This window comes from Ovis canadensis, chromosome 22, assembly GCF_042477335.2.
Source record: "Ovis canadensis isolate MfBH-ARS-UI-01 breed Bighorn chromosome 22, ARS-UI_OviCan_v2, whole genome shotgun sequence".
NCBI classification, from domain to species: domain Eukaryota; kingdom Metazoa; phylum Chordata; class Mammalia; order Artiodactyla; family Bovidae; genus Ovis; species Ovis canadensis.
In genome coordinates this window covers 26,536,807-26,560,951 of record NC_091266.1, presented here as the reverse complement: position 1 = coordinate 26,560,951, position 24,145 = coordinate 26,536,807, and the positions used below count along the sequence as shown (strand labels likewise).

General features: G+C 40.7%; 1 protein-coding gene across 9 annotated transcripts in view; it reads left to right on the top strand.

Annotated features, from left to right (window-relative positions):
• SLC16A12 (solute carrier family 16 member 12) overlaps nucleotides 1–22,970 on the top strand; it is a 100,117-nt gene extending 77,147 nt beyond the window's left edge. For all 9 annotated transcript variants that reach the window (XM_069567963.1, XM_069567962.1, XM_069567961.1 and 6 more), the window contains 6 exons: nucleotides 488–736; nucleotides 8,693–8,796; nucleotides 11,871–12,014; nucleotides 13,596–14,175; nucleotides 16,501–16,760; nucleotides 20,148–22,970. In XM_069567963.1, coding sequence (XP_069424064.1) covers nucleotides 627–736; nucleotides 8,693–8,796; nucleotides 11,871–12,014; nucleotides 13,596–14,175; nucleotides 16,501–16,760; nucleotides 20,148–20,410 — 1,461 coding nt within the window. In that variant the 5' untranslated portion in view covers nucleotides 488–626 and the 3' untranslated portion in view covers nucleotides 20,411–22,970. The remainder of the gene's footprint in view (nucleotides 1–487; nucleotides 737–8,692; nucleotides 8,797–11,870; nucleotides 12,015–13,595; nucleotides 14,176–16,500; nucleotides 16,761–20,147) is intronic.
• The last annotated feature ends 1,175 nt before the right edge of the window (nucleotides 22,971–24,145 follow it).

Here is a 24,145-nt window from a genome sequence, read left to right as displayed (position 1 = left end):
CTTCCCCACAGAGTCACTTGAGAACCCAGGCTCATCCTGTCCCGTAGCTCTGCCAGCCCCCAGGTCAATGTTCAGGCATGTATGGTTGGAGCTGTCTCATCTCCTCGTCCATGTTCCAGTCTGTGGGAAAGGAGGTGGTGCGTGTCTTGAGACATCCTTTGCCTTGAGCTGAGGAACCAGAAGTGGCATGTATTATTTTGCTCAGATCCTTTTAGTCTAACTAATCCATGTTGCCACATCTACCTTCAAGCCATGGAAAATAGTTTAAACAGCCATCCTAGATTTGACTTGAAAGTTGAGAGGATCTGTTATTAAAAAAAAGATGAGGGATGGGTTCCAAGAACAACTAATGGTCTTTGCTGCAGTCCAGTTTGCATAGTCACAAATACTCATATTTAAGAGAAAGGTAATAATCATTTTCAGCAAGTGAAGAACTATCTTTGGATATGGCAATGAAATACAAATATGTCCTGATTTTTTATTTTAGATGGCCAATAATCCATGTGCCAGGTAGCACTCTATGCCAATCTTGAATGCCAACAGGAAGTCACTGGACGGCAAACCCTTCCAAGATCCTAACTGGGCTGTTGGAGTAACTTGGGAAAGAAGAAAAAGGAATTGAAAGTATGGCAAAAGTAAATAGAGCTCGGTCTACCTCCCCTCCTGATGGAGGCTGGGGCTGGATGATCGTGGCTGGCTGTTTCCTTGTTACCATCTGCACCCGGGCAGTAACCAGGTAGGTGGGACTTTCTTCTTGATTTGTTATTATGATCTGGCTATTTTCCTAACTCGGCTTCATTCTATCTCTGAACCTGTCATTGTGAAAATAAATGTGTATATGTGTGTTATGTGTGTGTGTGTTTTCTTTGACTGCTCAGATATCTTCTTCTTGGCAAGGAACGTCATTTTCTGATACTTAAAAGTCCTGGATAGTGATCTCTTTTTTAATATCTGACCTATAAACCTGGAATTTTATGACATTTTTGAGTAAATATCATGGCTATTGCCAGACATTTATTTTCATAAGCAGTTCATCCCACAAAGGACAAATGTATAAGCTCAAAATAGCCATGAGAACCTCTCGGCTCACCAGGATGCCGAGCCATGGGAAGCTTAAAGCCTAAAATTGAAATTCTTTTGCTTCATTTTGCACTTGGCTGTGGTAGTGGAGGCTGAACTCTAGGTTGAAGGAGAGAAACAGCACAAATGCAGGGATTCTCTCATCTCTTTGGGTCGTGGGTCCTCTTTTTCTTTTACTCAAGGACATATAGTGTTGAATATACTTGTGTTAAATGGCCATACACTGAGATGCCTTCATCTCATTTACGTTTGGAATAAATATACACTTGAAATCCGCATGTGCCAGCTCTTCTAGAGGTGTCTTTGTTCAGACTGAACTCTCTTCTCTGGCAACTCTCCCTCGGCTGCTCTGCTGCTGCTAAGTTGCTTCAGTCATGTCCGACTCTGTGCGACCCCATAGATGGGGGCCCACTGTCTCTGGGATTCTCCAGGCAAGAACACTGGAGTGGGTTGCCATTTCCTTCTCCAATGCATGAAAGTGAAAAGCGAAAGTGAAGTCGCTCCGTCGTGCCTGACTCTTAGAGACCCCATGGACTGTAGCCCGCCAGGCTCCTCTGTCCATGGAATTTTCCAGGCAAGAGTCCTGGAGTGGGGTGCCATTGCCTTCTCCGCTCAGCTGCTCTACATAACTTTATTTGATGGTATCATCCATAGTAGCATTGATGTGTTCCCCATGACAAACAGATAATGCAGGAAAGAAGCAGTGTTTGTTTTTGCTACAATAAGGTTTTGTTATATGTCATCATAAACTGTAGATTTATTTAAAATTATGTGATGGCTGAGTCTGATTTTTCTCCCATCTATTTTATGGATCCTCTGTTCTGGGAGTGAGGAGGTCATAGAGTTAAAAGGAATCTTTCATCTTGGTTCTTCCATGTGGATGCTTTCATCATTCATTTAAGCATTTCATCAATAGTTTATTTATTTTATATATAATTTGATGAGAGGAAAGTTCTGGAAGTGAGCTTGGTGCTTTATAAGAAGGGCGGCTGGAAATTTAAAAAGAGGCTTGTGGCTGGCAGCAAAGACTTGTTTTCGGAGCTGCCTGGGAGAGGCTGAGAGTAGGGTCCTTGAGCAGAATAAGCTTGGAGGAGACAAGTATGATGCACCAGGAAGCAGCCAAGAGAACTGAAGACAGAGGCGAGGACAACAGCCTGCACGGGGGTTTGTCAGTTCAGAGGATCAGTGCCTATTGGGCAGTTAATTCTTTTTTCCACTTTTTTCAAGTTGTATTAAGAAATAATCAACCTTAGTCACTATATAGGTTCAAGGCGTACATATTGATGAGTTTTTACTGAAGTATGTTTGATTTACAGTGTTCTGTTAGTTTCTGGTACAGCAAAGTGAAAGTGTTAGTCACTCAGTTGTATTGGATTTTGTGACCCCCATGGACTGTAGCCCGCCAGAATTCCATGGAATTCTCCTGGCAAGAATACTAAAGTGGGTTGCCATTTCCTTCTCCAGGGGATCTTCCCCACCCAGGGATCGAACCTGCATTGCAGGCAGACTCTTGACCAACTGAGCCACTAGGGAAGCCTATTCTTTTCCATTATGGTTTATTACAAGATACTGAATGTGGTTCCCTGTGCTATACAGTGGGACCTTATTGTTTATCTGTTTTATATATAATAGTTTATAAGCATGATGATTTGATTTACATATATTATGGGCTCAGCTAACATCCGTCTTCTCATATAACTACACTGAAAAGGGAAGAAAGAAGAAAAGAGGAAAAAAAATTTCTCCTCCTGAAGAGAACACTTAGAATGTACTCTTTTAACATCTTTCCTGCATATCATACCACAGTGTCAGCTGCAGTCATCATATTGTACATGACATCCCTACTCTTATTTATTTCATAACTGGAAGTTAGTATTTTTGACCACCCTCCTCCAGTCCCCTTTCCCGCACCCTCTGTCTCTGGCAACCACAAGTCTAATCTCTTTTTATATGAGTCTGGTTATTGTTTTAGATTCCATATATGAATACGATCATTCAGTATTTGTCTTTCTCTGTTTAATTTATTTCACTTAGCAGAATACCTTGGAGAAGGCAATGGCACCCCACTCCAGTACTCTTGCCTGGAAAATCCCATGGATGGAGGAGCCTGGGGGGCTGCAGTCCATGGGGTCGCACAGAGTTGGACATGACTGAGTGACTTCACTTTCACTTTTCACTTTCCTGCATGGGAGAAAGAAGTGGCAACCCACTCCAGTGTTCTTGCCTGGAGAATCCCAGGGACGGGGGAGCCTGGTGGGCTGCCGTCTATGGGGTCGCACAGAGTTGGACACGGCTGAAGCAACTTAGCAGCAGGATACCTTCAAAGCCCTTTCATATTGTTGCAAAGTGGTAGGATTTCCATGTGTTTTTTTCCTGGCTGAATAATATTCCATTGTGTATATGCACCACACCCTCGTTATCCATTTATCCATGCGTGTCTTGGTGGTGAGCATGGGGACGCAGATATCTTTTCCTGTTAGGGCTCTCGTTTTCTTTGGATCTATTCCCAGCAGTGGGATTGTTGGGTCCCATACTGTTTCCTGCGGTGGTTGTACCAATTTACAGTCCCATCAACGATGCACAAGGGTTACCTCACTGGAAAATAGGTTCTTAAGATTTCATATAGATGAGTCCATAATGTATTTAAAATGCTTTTATTGATGGACATTTATATTGTCTCCTGGCTTTTGCTTTAAAAATAATGCTACCATTATAATCTACCATTTAAAAGTCATATTTCACTCTTGCCTTGTAACTGGTAATGCTTTCTTACACATGAAATTTATAAAAAGCTTAAAGTTGTGCAGGTTATTAAAGCAGTCATTCCTGTTATTTGCTCCCTGTGCTTGTTAATATGCATTGAGTACCTGTTTTTGCTTCAAGATGTGTTATTACCAAACACATTATCTATGTTAATAAATTCATTTCATTGTGGAATGACATGACATTCTATTAGTAACTTGAAAAATTGAATTGGAGTTGATACTTGAAAAGCAATGTTTGTTTAAAGGCTCAATTCTTGTAAATAATTTCTCATGTTACCTGAGCACTTACTCTGTGTTTGTTGGCATTATTCCAAACAATTTTCATTGATTAAATCATTTAATCCTGGTAATAACACACAGAGGTTGAATAATGTGTCCAAAGTCACCTGGTGAGTAAGTGACAGTACTTTTAACCACTGGGCTGCGTTGCCCAGAGGATTACTTACTGTGCTGACTTAGTGGATAACTTCATCAACCGGAAAAAATAAGTCTTTACCAAATATCAGATGTTGTCAGCTTCCAGTTCTCCAGGAGCCGGAGAAGAATTTTACAGCACAGTGACAAGATAGAGGCAGCAAGTATGTTGACCCCGTGAGAGAGAGTGTCTCTGAGAATGATATAGCAAACACCACTTGGATGATATCATGAATCAAACCTACTAACCCCTGGAGGCTGTTCGGGGTTGTTCGCTTTGCAGCACAATCGAATCCAATCTGACTGATACAGTCTGGCTTCTCTAAACGCTTAATTTATAGATGAGAAAATCAAGACCCTGAGAGATTTAGAAGCTTTATCACAACTCTCAGTTATTCAGCATGGGAATCAGAGATCAGAAACCAGTTCTGCTGACATCTGTCAGATGCCCAAATATTCCAAGGGACAACAAAAATAACTTGGGGCGAGAAGCACATGTACCGCCAATAAAAGTTGTTTTCTTTCAGGTCATGCCAGTGTTTGCTTGTGTGCTCTCTGTTGTGTCTGACTCTGTGACGTCATGGACTAATAGCCTTCCAGGCTCCTCTGTCCATGGGCAAGAATACTGGAGTGAGTTGCCATTTCCTCCTCCAGGGGATCTTCCCCACCCAGGGACTGAATCTGCATCTCCTGAGTCTTCTGCTTTGGCAGGCGGACTCTACCTTTGAGCCACCAGGGAAGCCCCTTTCTTGGAGACTTCCTGATTCTCTAGTCTCCACTCCCAAAGGACCCAATTAGACTAATTCCTCAACTGAATATCCACTGAGCTTTAGGCTTATTTTATATTTCTGTAATATGTGCTTTCATCATTGTGCGTCACCCCTCTTGGTGGCCTCTCACTTCTTAAGAGGCAAACACCTCTGGCACCAAAACTTGGGGAAAGCCTGTCAAAGCCAGTATGCATGCCCATGATTCTCACCTTCTGGAAGAATCTGAGCCTAAGTACCTTTCTTCTTGTCTGTTACTCTTCCTCATGCAAAAAAATATTTATAGAGAGAATTCCCTGGTGCTCTAGTGGTTAGGATGCCTAGATTTCACTGTCTGTGTTTAGAAGGCATAAATCATAAAACTTTACCATCTATAAAGTTCCGTGGTCCTTTCTGTTTGGAGAACAAAGGAAAGGACCACAATAATCCCTCCCATATTTCATAAAAGTCACAGTCATTCAGAAGCCTGTGTATGTAGTTATTAAATTTTACCGCTGACAAGCCTACTCACATGTTTAGACAAGAATCTCAAGTGTTACTTTTGAATTTTGCATGCCTATAGTTTGATATGACTAATCATTATCAGTTGGGGGAAAAAGCATCAAACAGAAAGCAAAATGACAATAGAACAAGATAAAAAAAAAGTCACAAGAGACAAACATAGCCCCACAGATTTTAAATTTCCCAAAACTATTTAGTGGAGAGAAGACCCTTCCACAAGTGCTGATCCTAATCTATCTTCTGCACATCAAACTCCACCCCAGCACCTTTGGGACTTAGAATTTAGCATCCTATCCCATCCCTTTTCTCTTTGCTATCACCAGGACTGGCAGCATAATTGCAGGACCCAGTGCAAGAGGAAAATGCAAGGCCTCTTGTCCAAAAGGCAGGAAAGAAAGGGCTGGTAAATATACTAAAAGGCTTCCCAGCTGGCTCAGTGGTAAACAATCCACCTGCCAATGCAAGAGACTTGGGTTTGATCCCTGGGTTGGGAAAATCCCCTGGAGTAGGACGTGGCAACCCACTCCAGTATTCTTGCCTGGGAAATCTCTTGGACGAGGAGCCTGGTGAGTTTCAGTCCATGGGACTGCAAAGAGTCAGACAAGACTTAGCGACTGAGCACAGACTTATGCGCACAAAAATGTACTAAAATAGGAAGCTTTTCCTTTTTCAGTAGTCTATCTTGATTTTTCATGATGTTTTTAGTTTTCTCTTTAGTGTTGTTCTGAGTAAAGAAAAATGGAAACTAGCACAGATCTACTGATCATCTTAATATTACCAGTAGCCCTATCTTTTTCTTTCCTTCTGTGTCATCATTTTCAGCATACGGGATCAAATAATACCGAGAAGCAACATGAGCAACCAAGGATCTGATAGGAATCCTTGTACCTTTGTGTTTCTTACAGTATCACTGCCCTCTGCATTTGAAGCAAGTGTTGATTTGAAAGGAAAGCCTGGTCTCTCGTCCTCCCCTATGTCCATGATCACTCAGTTGTAGGTATAACCCACTTACCTTGTACTCAGTCTGAGCTTTACTGGACTCCCGCACAAGAGTCTGCTGGAGTTTTGTGACCTGGAGCATCTCTAAGAACTGCAGACTGAGGAATCTGTGGCTCTTCTCTCACACGCATGCTTCATTGTCCCAGTGGACTTCACTTAAAAAACGCAACTTCAAAGATAAAATTATAAGGAATTTTAAGACAGTGACAGCTGAGTTAAACCAAGTTTTATGCCTCTAAGTATCAGATTCTGTGCAATTGTATAGGTTGTAAACTGTAAAGCCAGACCTGCCTAACACCGCTGTCCTCAGGCTCCCTCATTCTCTTCCCTCTTCTTTAACTTTCCCATCTACTCACTTTCACTTCCAGCAGCAACTGGAGAGTCAGGAAGAATAAATAACAGGTTACTAGGGGCTGTTGAAGCATAAGGAGCTGGATTGTAAGGCCTGTCCCAGGAGACAGATACCCTTCTATCTCATCCCCAGCTGCAAGGCCTGATTTCTTTCCTCACTATCATGGAGCTCTAAAAGCTTCCTGGCCTGCATTAGGACACCCTGCTAATCTGCGTGTGGTTCCTTCTGAGTTGTACAGTGGTGCAAACTGTTGCTTCTGACTCATTTATGTCTTGGTTTTCCTAAGTAATTCTCTATTTTTCAACATAAAAAATTCTGTTTGTTTCTGTCTCTGTATATATACTGTCGTATATATGTATATGCACACACACACATAAGTTTCTGTATAAGAAATATTCACTGTCAAATAATTCAACGTGCAGAACAAAATAAAAACCATTTACAATATCACCATGCACATGTAATGGCTGGATACATTTTGGTTTATATGCTTTGAGGCTTTTTTTGTTTACATAAACTGTGTTTTTATAACAATAAGCCCTTTCTACATGAACTATGTTGTAACTTAGTTTGTTTCTTAACATTATATTGTGAATTTATTTCCAAGTCAATAAATCAAATACCTAATAAATATTTCATTTTATTGATATGCTATAAGTTACTTAAGCAGTCCCTCAGTTCAGTTCAGTTCAGTTCAGTCGCTCAGTCATGTCTGACTCTTTGTGACCCCATGGACTGCAGCATGCCAGGCTTCCCTGTCCATCACCAACTCCCAGAGCTTGCTCAAACTCATGTCCATTGAGTTGGTGATGCCATCCACCATCTCGTCCTCTGTCGTCCCCTGCTCTTCTTGCCTTCAATATTTTCCAGCATCAGGGTCTTTTCTAATGAGTCAGTTCTTCGCATCAGGTGGCTAAAGTATTGGAGCTTCAGCTCCAGCATCAGTCTTTCCAAGGAATAGTCAGGACTGATTTCCTTTAGGATGGACTGGTTGGATCTCCTTGCAGTCCAAGGGACTCTCAAGAATCTTCTCCAACACCACAGTTCAAAAGCATCAATCCTTCGGTGCTCAGCCTTCTTTCTGGTCCAGCTCTCACATCCATACATGACTACTGGGAAAACCATAGCCTTGACTAGATGGACCTTTGTTGGGAAAGTAATGTCTGCTTTTTAATCCGCTATTTAGGTTTGTCATAGCTTTTCTTCCAAGGAGCAAGCATCTTTTAATTTCAGTCCCTTATCATTTCAGTGTCTTTTAATTTTAAACCAGTCCCTACTGGTGGACAAATAGGTTGGTGACAACATTTGGCTATTATAAATAGTTATCCACAATATATGTGTATCTTTTTTGTATTATTGTTTTCTATTATTATTATCACCATCATCTGTTTATTAACTTTGGTTGAAACCTAGAAGTGAAATTGGTGGGTGATGTATAACTGTTTATTGTCAAATCGTAACTTAAACAACCATCTCTTAGAAGCTACAGATGTTAGTGAAACACTAAGCTGAGTAAGAACCCATGTGTTTGACCCACCATCTTTTCTATAAGACTTTTCCTACAGCAGTGATCTTCACATCTACTTGGCTTCACAGCCCCTGTAGTGAATGAACACTTGTTCTTATCCCTTAGAATGTCCAATGGTTAGCTTCTGATTTCCCACTCACTATGGACCAGCAATGTATCATTGAAAATCAATCAAAATCAATTAAAACCCTTAGAGACTGGAACAGCTGATTGAACCAAAACTTGAAGCTCTAGGTCAAATCTATATTCGTTGTTTTTTGTATAAAATACTTGCACTTTTTTTCAGATGTATTTCAATTTTTTTTGTGGAGTTCCAGACATACTTCTCTCAGGATTATGCACAGACAGCCTGGATCCATTCCATTGTGGACTGTGTGACTATGCTCTGTGGTAAGTATCTCCAGAGACAGACAATTGCTGGCTCCCTTTGAATTGTACATGACAGTGACCTTCCACTGCCTTTGATGACCTGTTTTTCTGAGTAGAAGGGCTATGGTAAAAATTGACTAAAACTATGTAAACAGAAAAATATGGTCCTGCCTTTAACCAAACTCAATCAGACATGCTGTTGGAATTAATGTTCTTGGTTGATGTTGGATGGACCAGGTAGTGAGTACAGTCAGCTGGATACTTACCATTTGGTTCTTCCATATAAAGCGAGGGAGCCAGGCATCACAGGACTTGTCCTGGTTTTGGATGCAGCTAACTATACATTGTACACTGTGTCTTGTTGTCTTCTTATTTTCCAGTCATGTAAACAGCCATCAGAAGGCACTGTGAGCCATTTCCATGCAGTCTCCTTAAATACGTGCCAGTAATATGTGCATCATGCCTCAAGTTTTGTTTTCACTCTCGTTCCTTCCCAGAGAGTTCAAAATTTGGCTCATTGATTCATTTTTCATGCATACGTCTTCATTCTTCGACAAGCATTGTGGAAAAATAGAATGTTGCAATCGTAAGATAAGCATGTTCACGATGGCTATAATATCCTCCCAGAACCACAAAGGTGCTATACCTAATGTGTAGAGTGGTCTCAAGATTTGTGGAGTCTCTCATTCCATCTGTACAGTAAAGAGAAACTAACTTTGAGATTTTTCTTTTTAAAAATTTCCAACCAAAGTTATTAAAGGAGTGTCATAGAAATTTTATGAGATTGGGTCAAATTGAAATGATCTATTTGCAGGCTTGACCCATTAAATCCTTTCATTTATTGACTCCTGAACATTTTTTAAAAAACTGTTATCTCTTCAGGCCATATCTTGGTGGCAGAAGAAAATGCTATATGGTTTACTACTACTACTGCTAAGTCGCTTCAGTCGTGTCCGACTCTGTGCGACCCCATAGACGGCAGCCCACCAGGCTCCCCCGTCCCTGGGATTCTCCAGGCAAGAACACTGGAGTGGGCTGCCATTTCCTTCTCCAGTGCATGAAAGTGAAAAGTCAAAGTGAAGTTGCTCAGTCGTCTCCAACTCCCAGCAACCCCATGGACTGCAGCCCACCAGGCTCCTCCGTCCATGGGATTTTCCAGGCAAGAGTACTGGAGTGGGGTGCCATTGCCCTCTCCAGTAACACATAAATTACATCACTATTCCATTCTAGGTACTGATTCATATTTATTTTTAGAAAAATGTACATAATCAGGAGCAGGTTGAGTTGTTCTGATGTAGTTCCTTGGTTAAAAGGAATTTGAATGCAATTCTAGGTTTCACAAGACCACTAAGTTGATGCTACTGCTAACACTGGAAGGTCAGAAGGGATCAAGAAATCATAACTCGGGTTTTCTAGCCTATCTTTTTAATTTAAAACGTTAAGATGATCACTTGATTTTCAGGGTCAGATGAGTAGTCATTGTCTTTGTGTGAGCACGCCTGTGCTCATGGCAGTGAGAACGTCCATGTTTATCTTTCACGAAGGATGCAGGTGACTCATCTCTCCCACTGTTATCTTTTGGAGAGTATTTATAATCCCTCAGAGAGGAATAAATGGCCTTCAGTGACCACTGTGGTCACAATGACCATGTGAACCGTTGAGCTAAAGCAGGGTCACGTTAGATGCAGTATATTCAAATTCTATCCAAGGCCTTGAGTCCTCTTGTACCCAATTACTGTATACTTGTTTGCTCATCTGGTGACATTAGTTGAGTTTGGAGTATGGACAAGAGGCTGCAGAATCACATCTGGGACATACCTTGGGGCCATATCTGCCCTATGATGGGCAGAGAAGTGAACATTTTTCATTGAGTTTCATATACATCTTGTCACTTTCCAAGAGCCATTACAGCATCAGCCTGGAGAATTAAATGTATTTTTAGGAGATTTGTTCATTCCTGTTATCTAGAGGTTATATATGCATCCAGCTACTATTCCAACTAGATGGGATATTAGGCTGATGACTGATGCTATCATGTACATTTGAATCAAGCCCCAATTTTAACCTGATCTATATAAAAATTATACTCTCCAGATACCCAGAGAATTGGCTCTTCTGATCTTGTTCCCATGAATACTGGTGTCAGCATGAATTGTTTTTTAGAAAGAAATTCGCATGCTTTCTCCACTCATCTCCTCTGCCTGAAAGACCCAAGAAGCCAGAATAATAGGGTGAAATAACATTGTACTCGGTGTCAGGTGCCCTGAGCTGAATATTTTTTGGTGATCTTGGGCATGTCATATTCCCCTGAACTTTAGTTTCTTTTTGGCCTCTTCCAGCTTGAATTATTATCCTATAAACCTGGAAGTTGGCATAATTCTGACACACTGTTAAACCACAGATAGAATGAGGCTAACTGAAATGTTATCATCACATTTCCTAGATTTCCTGGGCTTTCATTTCTCATCCACAGGGTTTTCAAAAGCCCAGAAGCAGTGCCAGATTGTGCAGTGTGTCTGTGATCTCTCTCCCTGGCCTTTTCTTGCATAACACTGCTGGCCATGCAGTGTTGCCCACCTTCTTTTCCGCCATATACCTGTCATGATTGTTGTTAATTGTGTATTATCCATAATATGTGAAACATACAAGGCATATCACTGTGCAACCATTGAGCTAAATCAAGGTCACATTAGATGCAGTGTGTTTAAATTCTATCCAAGGCCTTCGTTTCAAGGAGCTGACTTCCTGTTTGAGAAGCAGCCCATTCTCCTGGGATTATGACCATTCTAGAATGGAGAAATGGAATGAGCAGTCAAATGCTAGTCAGGAGACCTGCTCCTGATTCTGGCCTTGCCACTTGCTCTCTGTGGGACCGTGGGCAGGTCATTCCCTCTCCCCTCGGTTTCTAACTGCATAGGATGAGTGGGGTGGGCAGGTCATTTCCTCTCCCCTTGGTTTCTAACTCCATAGGATGAGTGGGGTGGGCTCGAGGATCTGAGGATGGGCGGCTATCTGCGCCACTGATACAGCACCCCAGCCTGTACACAGCGCCCTCAAGGCCTCTATGTTGAACCTATTTTTTATTGTTTTTGAAGCTCCACTTGGGAGTGTTGTCAGTAACCATTTTTCCTGTCAAGTGGGAATCATGCTGGGTGGCTTGCTTGCATCTACTGGTCTCATCCTGGGCTCATTTGCCACCAGTCTGAAGCATCTCTACCTCACTCTGGGAGTTCTTACAGGTAAGGGCACTTTGTACCACCCTTTCTCATCCCACCCTATCCAGGGGTTGTTAAGCCTTCCCACAGAGCAGTAATTCATAAAATATTCCTATTGTTGGATGCATAATTTAGCTGAACGTCTGCCTACCAAACGATTAAACACAAGGGCTAGAAATTTAATGGACTGTCATATGTAATGAGACTGTGTCAGCACTTTAATTCAGCCACGTGACAACAGTGACTGCTGACTTTCCTTGGGCAGCCATGTATGGCTGAGATCCTTCACTCAGAAGCAGAGCAACATTAGCCAGGGCAACATAAATTTTTAACAATGATCATTCTCCCAACATCTTTGCCAAGACATAGAAATACTATCTGTGGTTGACCAGAGTTGCCCTTACTTTTTAGTGAGTATCATTGTCCAATAAATGGAGGTTTACAGTTTAAAAAAAAAAAGCCTCTTGTGAATATTCTTACATCACACATTCTCTTCCAATGTTATGGAAATACACTTTAGAGAAGGAATCCATAGAAAGAGAAGCAACCGACGTGCATTCCGCAGATCACACTTACAGCGACTGCAGAGGATCAAGGTTGGTCGGAGGGACTAGCATGATCTGGCCAATAAAAGATATAATCTCACAGTGAGGTTATAAATCTGGGTCTGTCAGCTAAAAAGGTGTCTGTCCCCTGTCACCGAAAGGGCCTGACCACTAGGGTGTCCCATCCTCCCAGTTTACCAGAAACTGTCCTGGGCCTGGTGCTAAAAGCCTCACATGTGGGAAACCCCTCAGTCCAAGCAAACTGGGATCATTGCTCACCCTGCCCCGAAGATGGAAATAGGAGGTGCAGGCAGTTCTCCTTTTCCTTCCTTGATGTTTAAATTCCAGGTTTAAAGCCTTTCTGATTTTCTTAACTTAAAAAAAAATAGAACTGGAAAATCTTGAAGAGACTTTCTGCTGGGGATATTTTCAGGTTGCTATATGTACATGCTATGTTCATGGATAAAATTAGCACGTTTCTTAATAGTTAAAATTACTCTGGAACTTTCACAGGATCACATATGCTATTTAAACACAAATTCCAAAGTGGTCCAGATAATCAGGGTTGTATCTCCATGTGCAGTGACGAGTTAAAGTAATTCTCTGGATAATTTAAGTATTATCAATAATGTAAGTCTTATCAATAATTTAACAATACTTAAATTACCCAGAGATCATTTAATTTACTAAAATTAACTTTATTTAAAAAAGAATTGTTGTGGTGAGAATACATTTCTCAGGTCAGTGTTATCCTGATTTTCTAGTTAATTCAAATTTAACTTGTATAATAAATTTTAAAGTCTTCATTTTATTTTGCTTAAGTCATAGTACCTTAAAGCTTTTCTTCCCAAGAAGAAAGTCATACAGATGCCATACTTTCCAAATTGTGGATGGCTGGTGAGGGGAGACTCATTTTCAGCTTGATGTAGAAAGCAATTTTAAAGGGATTTACTTGAGATTTAGATTCTCTTAAATCCCAATAGTATGATTCTCAGAAATGTTCTTTCAGTGGCTATTCATGGCATACCATTAGCACTCATAGACTTCTCTTTATCACCAGGTCTTGGATTTGCACTTTGTTACTCTCCAGCTATTGCCATGGTTGGCAAGTATTTCAGCAGACGGAAAGCCCTTGCTTATGGGATCTCCCTGTCAGGAAGTGGCATTGGCATCTTCATCCTGGCTCCTGTGGTTCAGCTCCTTATTGAACAGTTTTCCTGGAGAGGAGCATTACTCATCCTTGGGGGCTTCGTTTTGAATCTCTGTGTCTGTGGTGCCTTGATGCGGCCGATCACTCTTAAAGAGGACCAAACCACTCCAGAGCAGAACCATGTCTGCAGAACTCGGACACAAGACTTGAAGCGGGCATCTCCCTGTTCGACTTGGACTAAAGAATGGGTGCAGACCTGCCTCTGTAGCTCTTTGCAGCAGGAATACAGTTTTCTACTGATGTCAGACTTTGTCGTGTTGGCCATCTCTGTCCTGTTTATGGCTTATGGCTGTAGCCCTCTGTTTGTGTACTTCGTGCCTTATGCGTTGAGTGTCGGAGTGACTCATCAGCAAGCTGCTTTTCTTATGTCTATTCTTGGGGTGATTGACATTATTGGCAATATCACGTTTGGATGGCTAACTGACAGAAGGTAAAAATCTGTGAAACCACCGCTGGTTCCCCACAAGGAACTTTAAGCTTTGAGTTTCCCTTCATCACCTTGGGCTTCCCTGATGGCTTAGCTGGTAAAGAATCTACCTGCAACGTGGGAGACCCGGGTTCAGTCCCTGGGCTGGGAGGATCCCCTGGAGAAGGGAATGGCTACCCACTCCAGTATTCTGGCCTGGAGAATTCTAGTCCATGGAGTTGCAAAGAGTCAGACATGACTGAATGACTTTAACTTCCCTTTCATCACCTTACCCTCTAGAATACCTAGGTCTAAATAATGTTAACAGGTTTTCAATATCTGAAGGCAACTCCCTTGTTGGTTCTTCTAGTCAGGCATCGGCAAACTTTTTGTACAGGGATAGACATTAAAGAGATAAAGTCTCATTGACTCTGTAGGTCATATGATCTCAATCACCCAACGCTGCTGTTGTAGCACAGAAGCAGCCATAGACAATATGTGACCGAAAGAGAGTGGCGGTATCCAATAAGACTTTATTTAAGGGCACTAAAATTTTAGTTTCTCATACAGTGTTTGCATGTCACAACATTTTATTGTTCTTTCGATTTTTTCCAATCATTCAAAAATGGGAAAACCATTCTAAGTTCACAGTCCAAAAAACAAGTGGTGGGCCAGATTTGGCCATAGTTTGCTGACCCCTGATCTAGATCATTTAGAATGATGGGTATGTCTAAATGGCATAAGCAAAGGATAGTTACAAGTTCTGGTAACAAATTTAATTCCATTCTAAGTCAGGTCAGTCCTCCAGTAAAACAACTTCTGACTGGTCACTGTGGTTTTAGTGTCTTTCGAACCACCCCAGAGACTGGCTGGAAACAGAGAGAGAGGAATAGACTGCAGTCTTGGTAGGAGGACCAGGTCAATAATAGCACGTTATCTGTAGCACCACATATTTATGTTTGACAGTGCAAGAAGCAAATAGCTTCATTATAATTTTAGACTTAGAAACCAGTATTTTAAGAAATCTGAGTAGTTTCTTCAGCTAATGCTGATCTAGATTGAGGAGAGCAAACTATTCATATTCTCCTAAATGACAGACTTTTCACACTTGAGCTATGACCTGGGAGAACTATCATCATGTGGCTTCTTAGCTGTTATGTCTTTGGGAAGTAATCAGGATCCAACTGCCATTCACCAGTATCATGAATACAATATTTAGGATTAAATATAAAAGCCACACTTTTAATAGCTAAGGAATGTGGGGAAGAGCAAAGGGTATCTTTCTTTACAATCAAATAACCCAACCAGAAGCTGTCTGATACAGATCTGAAAGAGGGATTTCTAGTCTAAGATATAAAAGACCCAAGTTCTTGTCCTGGCTCTGCCCCATATTATCCCTGAGACTTAGAGAAAATCACAAAACTCTCAGATCCTCACGGGTCTTCATCTGTAAAATGGACCAGTTCAATATTTGCCTAAGGACTTTATAGCATTTTGTGAGACTCAAATGAGATTACAAGCAGAAAAGCATAAATTGCTTTTCTCACATAATTTATAACGTGTAAATTGCTCTGATATAATACAGAGTCTTTGTGATATTTGCTATCATAGATGGGTTTGGATCTACAAAGGGAAAATATTCATGGATGTGCCACTGGGGAGATCTTGAAATAAGACTTAGTCAGAAAAGTGCATAATACTGATGCATGTAGTTAATAAATATAAAGTAAGCATTCCTAAGCAATCTCCTGGTCCAGAAAATGGAGTGTTATCAGCACTCATCAAGGGTGCACACACACACACACACACACTGCCCCCCACTCACAGCCGCCCCTACTCAGTTACAGTTCTATTCTTTTTCATTTCTTCATGTCATGGCTTCCTCTTTGTATACCCCCTTGGGTTATTGAACATCTATGAAGAGCTGGAGACTAATGGATGATATATCTGAAAGTATCTAATATGGTAGACTTGTAGAAAATATTAGTCTCCTGACCCTCTATGTGTTATTTCACAAATTTCCTTGATTAACTCTGAGATAGATAACATCTCTTTTTATAGCTAAAGGAATTGAGGTGAGAGTTAGGCAGTTAGTAGATGGGAGAACTGGATTCAAACATCTATCTTTCTAATTTTAGTGCACGGGTTATTTTCTACCATAATGCTTCCTGGGAAGATCCATTCTTGCATTTGCATATACCAAAAGAAAGATAGGAAGACAAGATAGAAAGCACACAATGGGGAGGCCATCTCTATAAATAAAGCGCTTACCGCTACATGGCCAGGATTCTAGAGCTCTTTGATAGAAGCTGTGTGTCCTGCGCTCATTCTTGGTCTTCAAATCCACAGGTGTCTGAAGAACTACCAGTATGTTTGCTACCTCTTTGCCATCGGACTGGATGGGCTCTGCTATCTCTGCCTCCCAATGCTTCAAAGCCTTCCCCTGCTCGTGCCTTTTGCTTGTACTTTTGGCTACTTCGATGGTGCCTATGTGACTTTGATCCCAGTAGTGACCGCAGAAATTGTGGGGACCACCTCTCTGTCATCAGCACTCGGCGTGGTGTACTTCTTGCATGCGGTGCCGTACTTGGTGAGCCCACCCATCGCAGGTAAGTTTCCAGAGGAAACCCCCTGACCTCAGTCAGCTCTTCTCTTTGTCATTTTGATGTAAAAACAGTGGACTCACACAACATACTATGAGAAGTGGAAGTAAGTTGGGAAGAAAGAAAGAGAAAGGAATGGCCGAGCCGCCAAAATACCATGGTCTCACCTACTTCCTTTGTTGTATAATCTTCTTCCAACTAATGGAGGACCTTAGTGTACTTGGGGAAAGAGAGTCCCAAATTAGGATCTTGATTCTGTTCCACACAAACGATGGGAGCAATGGAATGAAACAGCTGTTCAGACTTAAATATAAGTTGGGCATATTCAGAGGGAAGGCTGGCGGGCATAGAGGGTTTCAGTAGAGGTAGAATGATGAGATAGGTGGTGAGCTGAAATGTTAATGTACAGGTGTCATAGTGGAGTGTCTCCAGTGCCTGCTAAAGGAGGTGGGGCCCTATATACTTCAGAGGATATGGGTCTCTGAAGTATTACAGCTTTTGTGCAAAGGAGTAATACAGAATGTGTTTTAGAAAGATGATCTACTACTTTAGTGGAGAAGCAGTTAGAATTTCATTCTGATAGTTCAGGAGCCATCTGATAAAGGCCTGAACTATGGCTTCTGCAGCAGAAATGAGAATGAACTCTGTGGTCAAAGGAGGAAATTTGGGGAGAAAATCAACTGATTTTAGCATGTGGGGGTATGAAGGAGGGAACAAGTCCAATACATCAGGAGATGATGGCACACTTGAAAGAAATAAGCAAGCGGAAGAGAGTAGCTTTGCCAGAAAATAATAAATGTAATATTTAGACCTACTCAGATATCTGAAATACCCAATAAGGTATTTAAGGATGAAATCCGAGCATTAGAGGGAGGCCAGATTTGGATACACAGATTTGGGACTCAAGATAAAGCATCTAGAATGTTTTGTAAAATGATAAGACATTAAAAACATGATTCAGTAATTCCACAAATATTCATTGAGTATATTAGATAATTCAAGAAATATGTATTGCATGACTTAAACAAGTAATTCAACAGATAGTTATTGCTGTGTACATCAGCACTGTGTTTGGTGCTGTTGGTGTATCAGCAAACAGGTAAGAACCCATTCCATCTTCTTGGGGTGTGTAGTCTAGACCAGTGTCTCTCAGAATGAGGTCTTGAGATCACTGCAACAGAATCCCCTGGGACCCTTGTTAGACTGCAGATTCCATGACCCTCCATCTGTGATTTGGATCCTTAGGGGTGAGTTCCAGGAACCTACATTCTCAAGCAGTTGTCTTGTGATCCTCCTGTACACTAAAGAATGAGAATGATTGGTCCAGATTATTACCTGCCTAGATTAAAACTGAGAGTGAACAAGGTCTCTGAAGACAGGCAAAAGAGAAATGAAGTAAACATTTGCCTAGAAGGAAAGAAGGGGATATTTTGAAGAAGGCAGGATTTCTGCTTTAGCAACTGTTGTAAATAGACAACAGTTCAAGTTATTTCCAAACCCAGCAATTGCTAAAGTGTCAAACCAGGAGAAATTGTGACTGCTTGATGGCTACAGATAAAAACTCCTGGTCAGTTTAAACTCCATGATAGAGGATGATATGTTTAGTGCTTCAGTTTTGGAAAATAGCCCCAGTATGTTCTCATATCCTCCCTCCATAGCCAGTTTTTGTATTTACCAACCTTTAGGAACACTGTGATTCTGTTAAACAGTCATGGAACATAAATGAGGATTCCTGGGTCCTTTTTTCAAACCATGGCCTTCATTTGACATCAGTTCAGTTCAGTTCAGTCGCTCAGTCATGTCTGACTCTTTGAGACCCCATGGACTGCAGCATGCTAGGCTTCCCTGTCCATCACCAACTCCCGGAGCCTACTCAAACTCATGTCCATTGCGTAGGTGATGCCATCCAACCATCTGTCCTCTGTCACCCCCTTCTCCTCCTGCCTTCAATCTTTCCCAGCATCAGGGTCTTTTCCAATGAATCAGTGCATCAGGTGGCTAAAGTATTGGAGCTTCAGCTCCAGCATCAGTCCTTCCAATGAATATTCAGGACTGATTTCCTTTAGGATTGGCTGATTGGATCTCCTTGCAGTCCAAGGGACTCTCAAGAGTCTTCTCCAGCATTTGGCATAGCAGATAGTATACTCATTACTAGGTGTTAGAGGATCAGTGTGTGAGTTCCTGTTGTAATACTTCTCTTATTTAACGACTTTTAAGATGATAGTTCTTTACTCAGTCTCCTGCTTGCTGCTAAAGAAATGCACAGGTAAATCACATAACTAAAATATTTGAGAGTAACAGTTTGGATTGTAGGCTTCCCTCATAGCTCAGTTGGTAAAGAAGCCACCTGCAATGCAGGAGACCCCAGTTCAATTCCTGGGTCAGGAAGATCCACTGGAGAAGGAATAGGCTACCCACTCCAGTATTCTGGCTTGGAGAATTCCATGGACTGTATAGTGCATGGGGTCACAAAGAGTTGGACATGACTGAGCAACCTTCACTTTCACTTTGGGCTGTAGGACACGTTATGGGGCTTCTCATAATTTTTTCTTGCCATTTTTGGCTAATTGTTGAAGTAGATGAGAGCAGAAGTCATATACTTCTGTGTGGATTTTCTTGGCACATAAGTAAAGTTTGGAGGAACTTTAAAAACCTTTTTAATTACAAAATAATTTCCTGCCAATGTCTAATTTTACCCCATTGAGTCCCTGATTATTGGGACTTATATTTTGCATATCATATACTCTGATTCTCCTCAAAATTTAGAGCGGGAGTTGATATTGTGGTTAATTTGTTGCAACAACAGATACATTTTAAAAAGCTGTGATTATAGAATTATGCTTCCTGAAATTTGCATTTGAAACTTTAACATGGCCCAACAATCTGATTTTCAAACTGGATAGGGTAAAATGTCTGGATCTATTAGGAAATTTGGATTCTGCTTTATCTAGGAGCATGTTCTGTTACTCAAGATAGACAGTATATGGGTGCTGGGAACATTACTACTAGGGTTCTGTACAATTATATTCTCTTCACACTCTAGATAAAGAGATAATCCTAAACTCTGTAATTTGAATGATGTTTTTATCTTTGCTACCATATTCATGAAATTAATAATGACTAATATTTATTGTGTATTAAGAATACTGTTATTTGTAGTATAGAATGTAGTACTTCTAAACACTTTACATAATAACAACAATTTAGGAGTTTCTCTAGAAAATAGAATGCATTTTTCAGTTGTTGCAAAATACTTTTAGATCTGCTTTGTGTGAAAATGATAGTGGTGGTGCTAGCAATCTATTGTTATTATCCTCACAAATTATTAGATTTGAGTGAGTAAATAGTCAAATCTTCAACTCAACAATATCGTCTTGCTGTTGCTTGTTACAGGATGGCTTGTAGACACGACTGGCAGCTACACTGCAGCATTCCTTCTCTGTGGATTCTCAATGATATTTAGTTCTTTGTTGCTTGGCTTTGCTAGAGTTGTAAAGAAGATGAAAAAAACCCAGCTGCGGTTCCTTGCCAAAGAATCAGATCCCAAGATGCAGCTATGGACCAATGGCTCGGTGGCTTATTCTGTAGCAAGAGAATTAGATCAGAAAGATGGGGAATCTGCGGCTCTAGCAATGCTTGGTTCCAGCCCCACATGACCAATGGCTTTGAGCCTAGGAATCTTCAGGGCTGAGAGAGGTGGGACACCGGATTGTATATGTTTCTGAAGGACTTTATTTTGGCAGAAGCATTGCCTTCCAAGGAAATTTATTGTTTTATTAATATGTTTGTAGGGGGTTGGGAAATAGCAAATAACAAAGCAAACTGGACCAGCTGAGAGTTTCCCCATTTGGGATTCACGATTGAACTCAAAGAGCATCACACCGTGGAGAATGTTAGGACACAACTGATATAATTTCCTGTAAACAGGGGTAATTTCAACAAATGACTAAAGCAGATAACAGTGGAACAGCTTTGTTTCAAACTCTCTGTCTCTCCACCTTCCTTCTTCAGTTAGAAGGTAAGCCAGAAGCATTGACATGTAGGTTTCTTTATGCTGTTTGGAAAAGGGGGTATCACATTTTAATCACTGCCTTTTGAAGAATCTATTCTTTAAGCACTCTGTTTCACATCCTAATGAGAAGCTCCACTAGGAAGAAGGTTTAGCATCCTCACCTTCCACCACCACTGAAAGCTCATTTCCTCCGGCCAGGTGCTCACCTCTGTTGCTATCACATATGATACTTTAAATTGATAGAACACACAAAGTCACGTGGGTGATTCCTAAATCTTACCAGAAATGTTAACACTAACATTTCCCTTTTTTTCTTCAGAAATAGAGCACTTATTTTAACTGCAGACTTCCCTGTTAGGAATGGGAAAATGTTGGCAGCATTCCAGCTGGGCAGGAATTGAATTCTTGAATCAGCAGGTCCCTGGTGAGAGTTTTCTTTTCAGATCAGACATTTAACTTCAGCATTACCCAAAACAAGGTGAGAGTTTTGCCTGAAAAATATTATTCTAGAGATGTTCTGAAAGTGAGGTTCCTTTCTCCCTGTGTCAGTTATTGTTCCAGCGTCCACTGCTCTTCATCTCTGTATAGATAATCATTAGGAACTTGGTGGACCTTTTCTGCTGAATGAGAAGGCTTTGGGAGTTAACCTCAGCACTGTGGCCTTCTCACAAATTATAGCTTTGGCCAGGAGAGAGGAAGGACAAAGTTAAAAAGGCTAGTGGTGTGTTGTTTTATAGTTCATAGAACTCTTTCACATACCTTAAGTCACTGGATTAGAAGAGTTCTCTCATTTCCAAGTACCCTATCTCCCTATGGTTCGGGTCTTCAGATTGATGAGGGGAGGGCATGGGGAGATAAGAAAGAGGTCAGACCCCCAGCCTGTCCCTAACCATTTTAAGTCCTCTGAACTACAATCCAGAATCCCAAATCATGCTGCACTTATAAATAGGGGCAAATTATACATTTGAAAGGAGATTTTAATTAATTAAAACTTTTAAATCTGGGAACTTCCCTGGAGGTGCAGTGGTTAAGACTCCACGCTTCCAATTCAGGGGCCTCAGGTTTGATCCCTGGTTGGGGAGCTCAGATCCCTCGTGCTGAGCCCCATGGCCAAAAAAAAAAAAAAAAACAACAACAACAACATTAAGTCTGAACTTCAAGGAAATATTTTGACCCTGAACGTTATTCAATCCACTGTCCCCAGAGAGGTCTCACAAATGCCTGGACACAGGTACTGAAAGAAAAAACACAGCCATGAGGGGCACCCAGGTTGACCAAGTATATTCAGCATGAGTCTTTGCCTATAACTGGATTATTTTAAATATTACATATTAATACAGTGCTTTCAGAATGAAATGCTGACTTGATTTGATGGCAGAAAGCTAGTATCTCATAGATGTTTTCCAAAGAGAAATTGGAATGTTTCCTGTTATTTTTATACTCAGTTTGAAGATTTAGTTGTGAAACCACTTTCCTTGTCGTTTGCCATTTCAATGCAATGTTTGGAAAATATCTGTAAACAGTCAAAGTTAAAATGAAGTTGTATGTGTTTGGAATAACACTTTATACTGAATGTCATTTCTTAAATCTTCAAACCTAAAGATTGTTTGAAATATAAAGAGTTATAAGTATTCTTATATGTGTTTTTTCCTATGATGGTCACAGTAAAATTATGTTTATCTTGTTCAGCAATGTAATTTCTCTAAAGTATTATAAATATTCATGAAAAATGAGCATAGAGATCAGAGCTTTTAAAAATTTGTGTAAAATATTTGGGATATTCTGACTTTATACATGCATACATTTGTATTTTATTTTTCTTTTTGGAGCAGCATTTTTAGAAAACCAGTAAAGAAAATGTAGATTTTAGAGGTTTCCATTGTCATCTATACAAAATTTTACTATTACATTCCATGTGCCTATACTGTTTATTTTAAAATGGAGGGATTCATGAGAATAATGTGTATGCTTTGTAGAATCAAGAACAAAATTGTGGTGGGATGATTTTATATCTTAAATATTTCTTTATATCACTGCAAGTTCTACTTTGAAATTGAGTAAAAAAAGGCAAAAGAAATATGTAACTTCTGTAGATACACTGTACCATTTGACTTTTTTTTTCAGATTGTGACTTCACTAATAGATCAGATATTTATGATAATATTTTCTTATTTCAAAAGCATAATAAAATGAGTTTATAGTCATGTTTGGAAAACATTTTTCCTCTGCACGAGGGGTTTGATTATGAGTGGGTCTGTCTGGGGTCAAGCCAAGATGTCACTGGCATATAAAGATGTTGTAAGTAATGAAATAATTTACAAAAGCCAAAACCATTTATTGAGTACTTCAATGTGTTAGCTGCTGTGTTAAGCGCTTCCTATTGCAATGTCTTACTTAATCCCCATAATAACCTATCTTTTCACCCTTTCATAAACATGGAACCTGAGGTATCAGGTCCCGTGATTTCTGACTCAGTAGTCACTGCACCATTTGGAAATAAGCCCTTCCTTGGGCAGATAAAATCCTTCAGATTATACTTCAGTCTTCCAGTGAGTATAGATGAGAAGACCCTGGACTAAAAATTTCCAAGACTTCCTAAGAGACTTCTGGTTCTATTAAGACCACTACTTCGGGCTTAGTGGTTTAATTTGCTGTCTGTTGATCCAGACGCCTCTTTGGGAGCATTTGCATGTGGAGGCACATGGAAAGGGTTGGGGAGCACGCTGTGCATGACCAAGGTCGTGCTTACTCAGTCAGGAAGTGCGTTCCTTCCGAAATCCCATTGCCCCGTGATGATGAAGATGGTGATATCTATCTGGCACTCACCTTCCTGGGCACAATAGATCTAATGCAGAAACTGCTTGTTGACGTGAAATCCTGTGAATTCAAGATAAATATCCGAGTTTCTCATCTCATACTTCAAAGCTGTGAGTCTTTTTAAACCCTGCCAAACCATGCATTTTTATACCTGTTGCCAGAGCAGCTCCCAGTAAGAGATAACTAGGGTTTTGTCCCATTAGCACAGAGAAACATTTGGTGGGAACAGTGAGGAAAATAATAAATAATGACATAAAAGAAACGTTTAAAACATTTTTACTAATAATGAACCTTTCCAAACATAGACAGAACCAAAAAGGAAAGGACAGTGTACTTGAGGTACCCATTGTCCCAGCATCCACAGTTCTTTACCTCTTTGCCTGCACTCCTGATGAAGCCACTTGAGATCATGTTGACAGGACACGTCCTCCTTCAGTTGTCAAGGAATAACTAAATTTGGCAAGAACAATTTGTTCATGCTAGTCGAGGGTATGGGTGGTCAGTGTCCCATATTAGAGGGCCACATCATTACCTACAAGGCTGATGGGGACCCCTTTCTTGC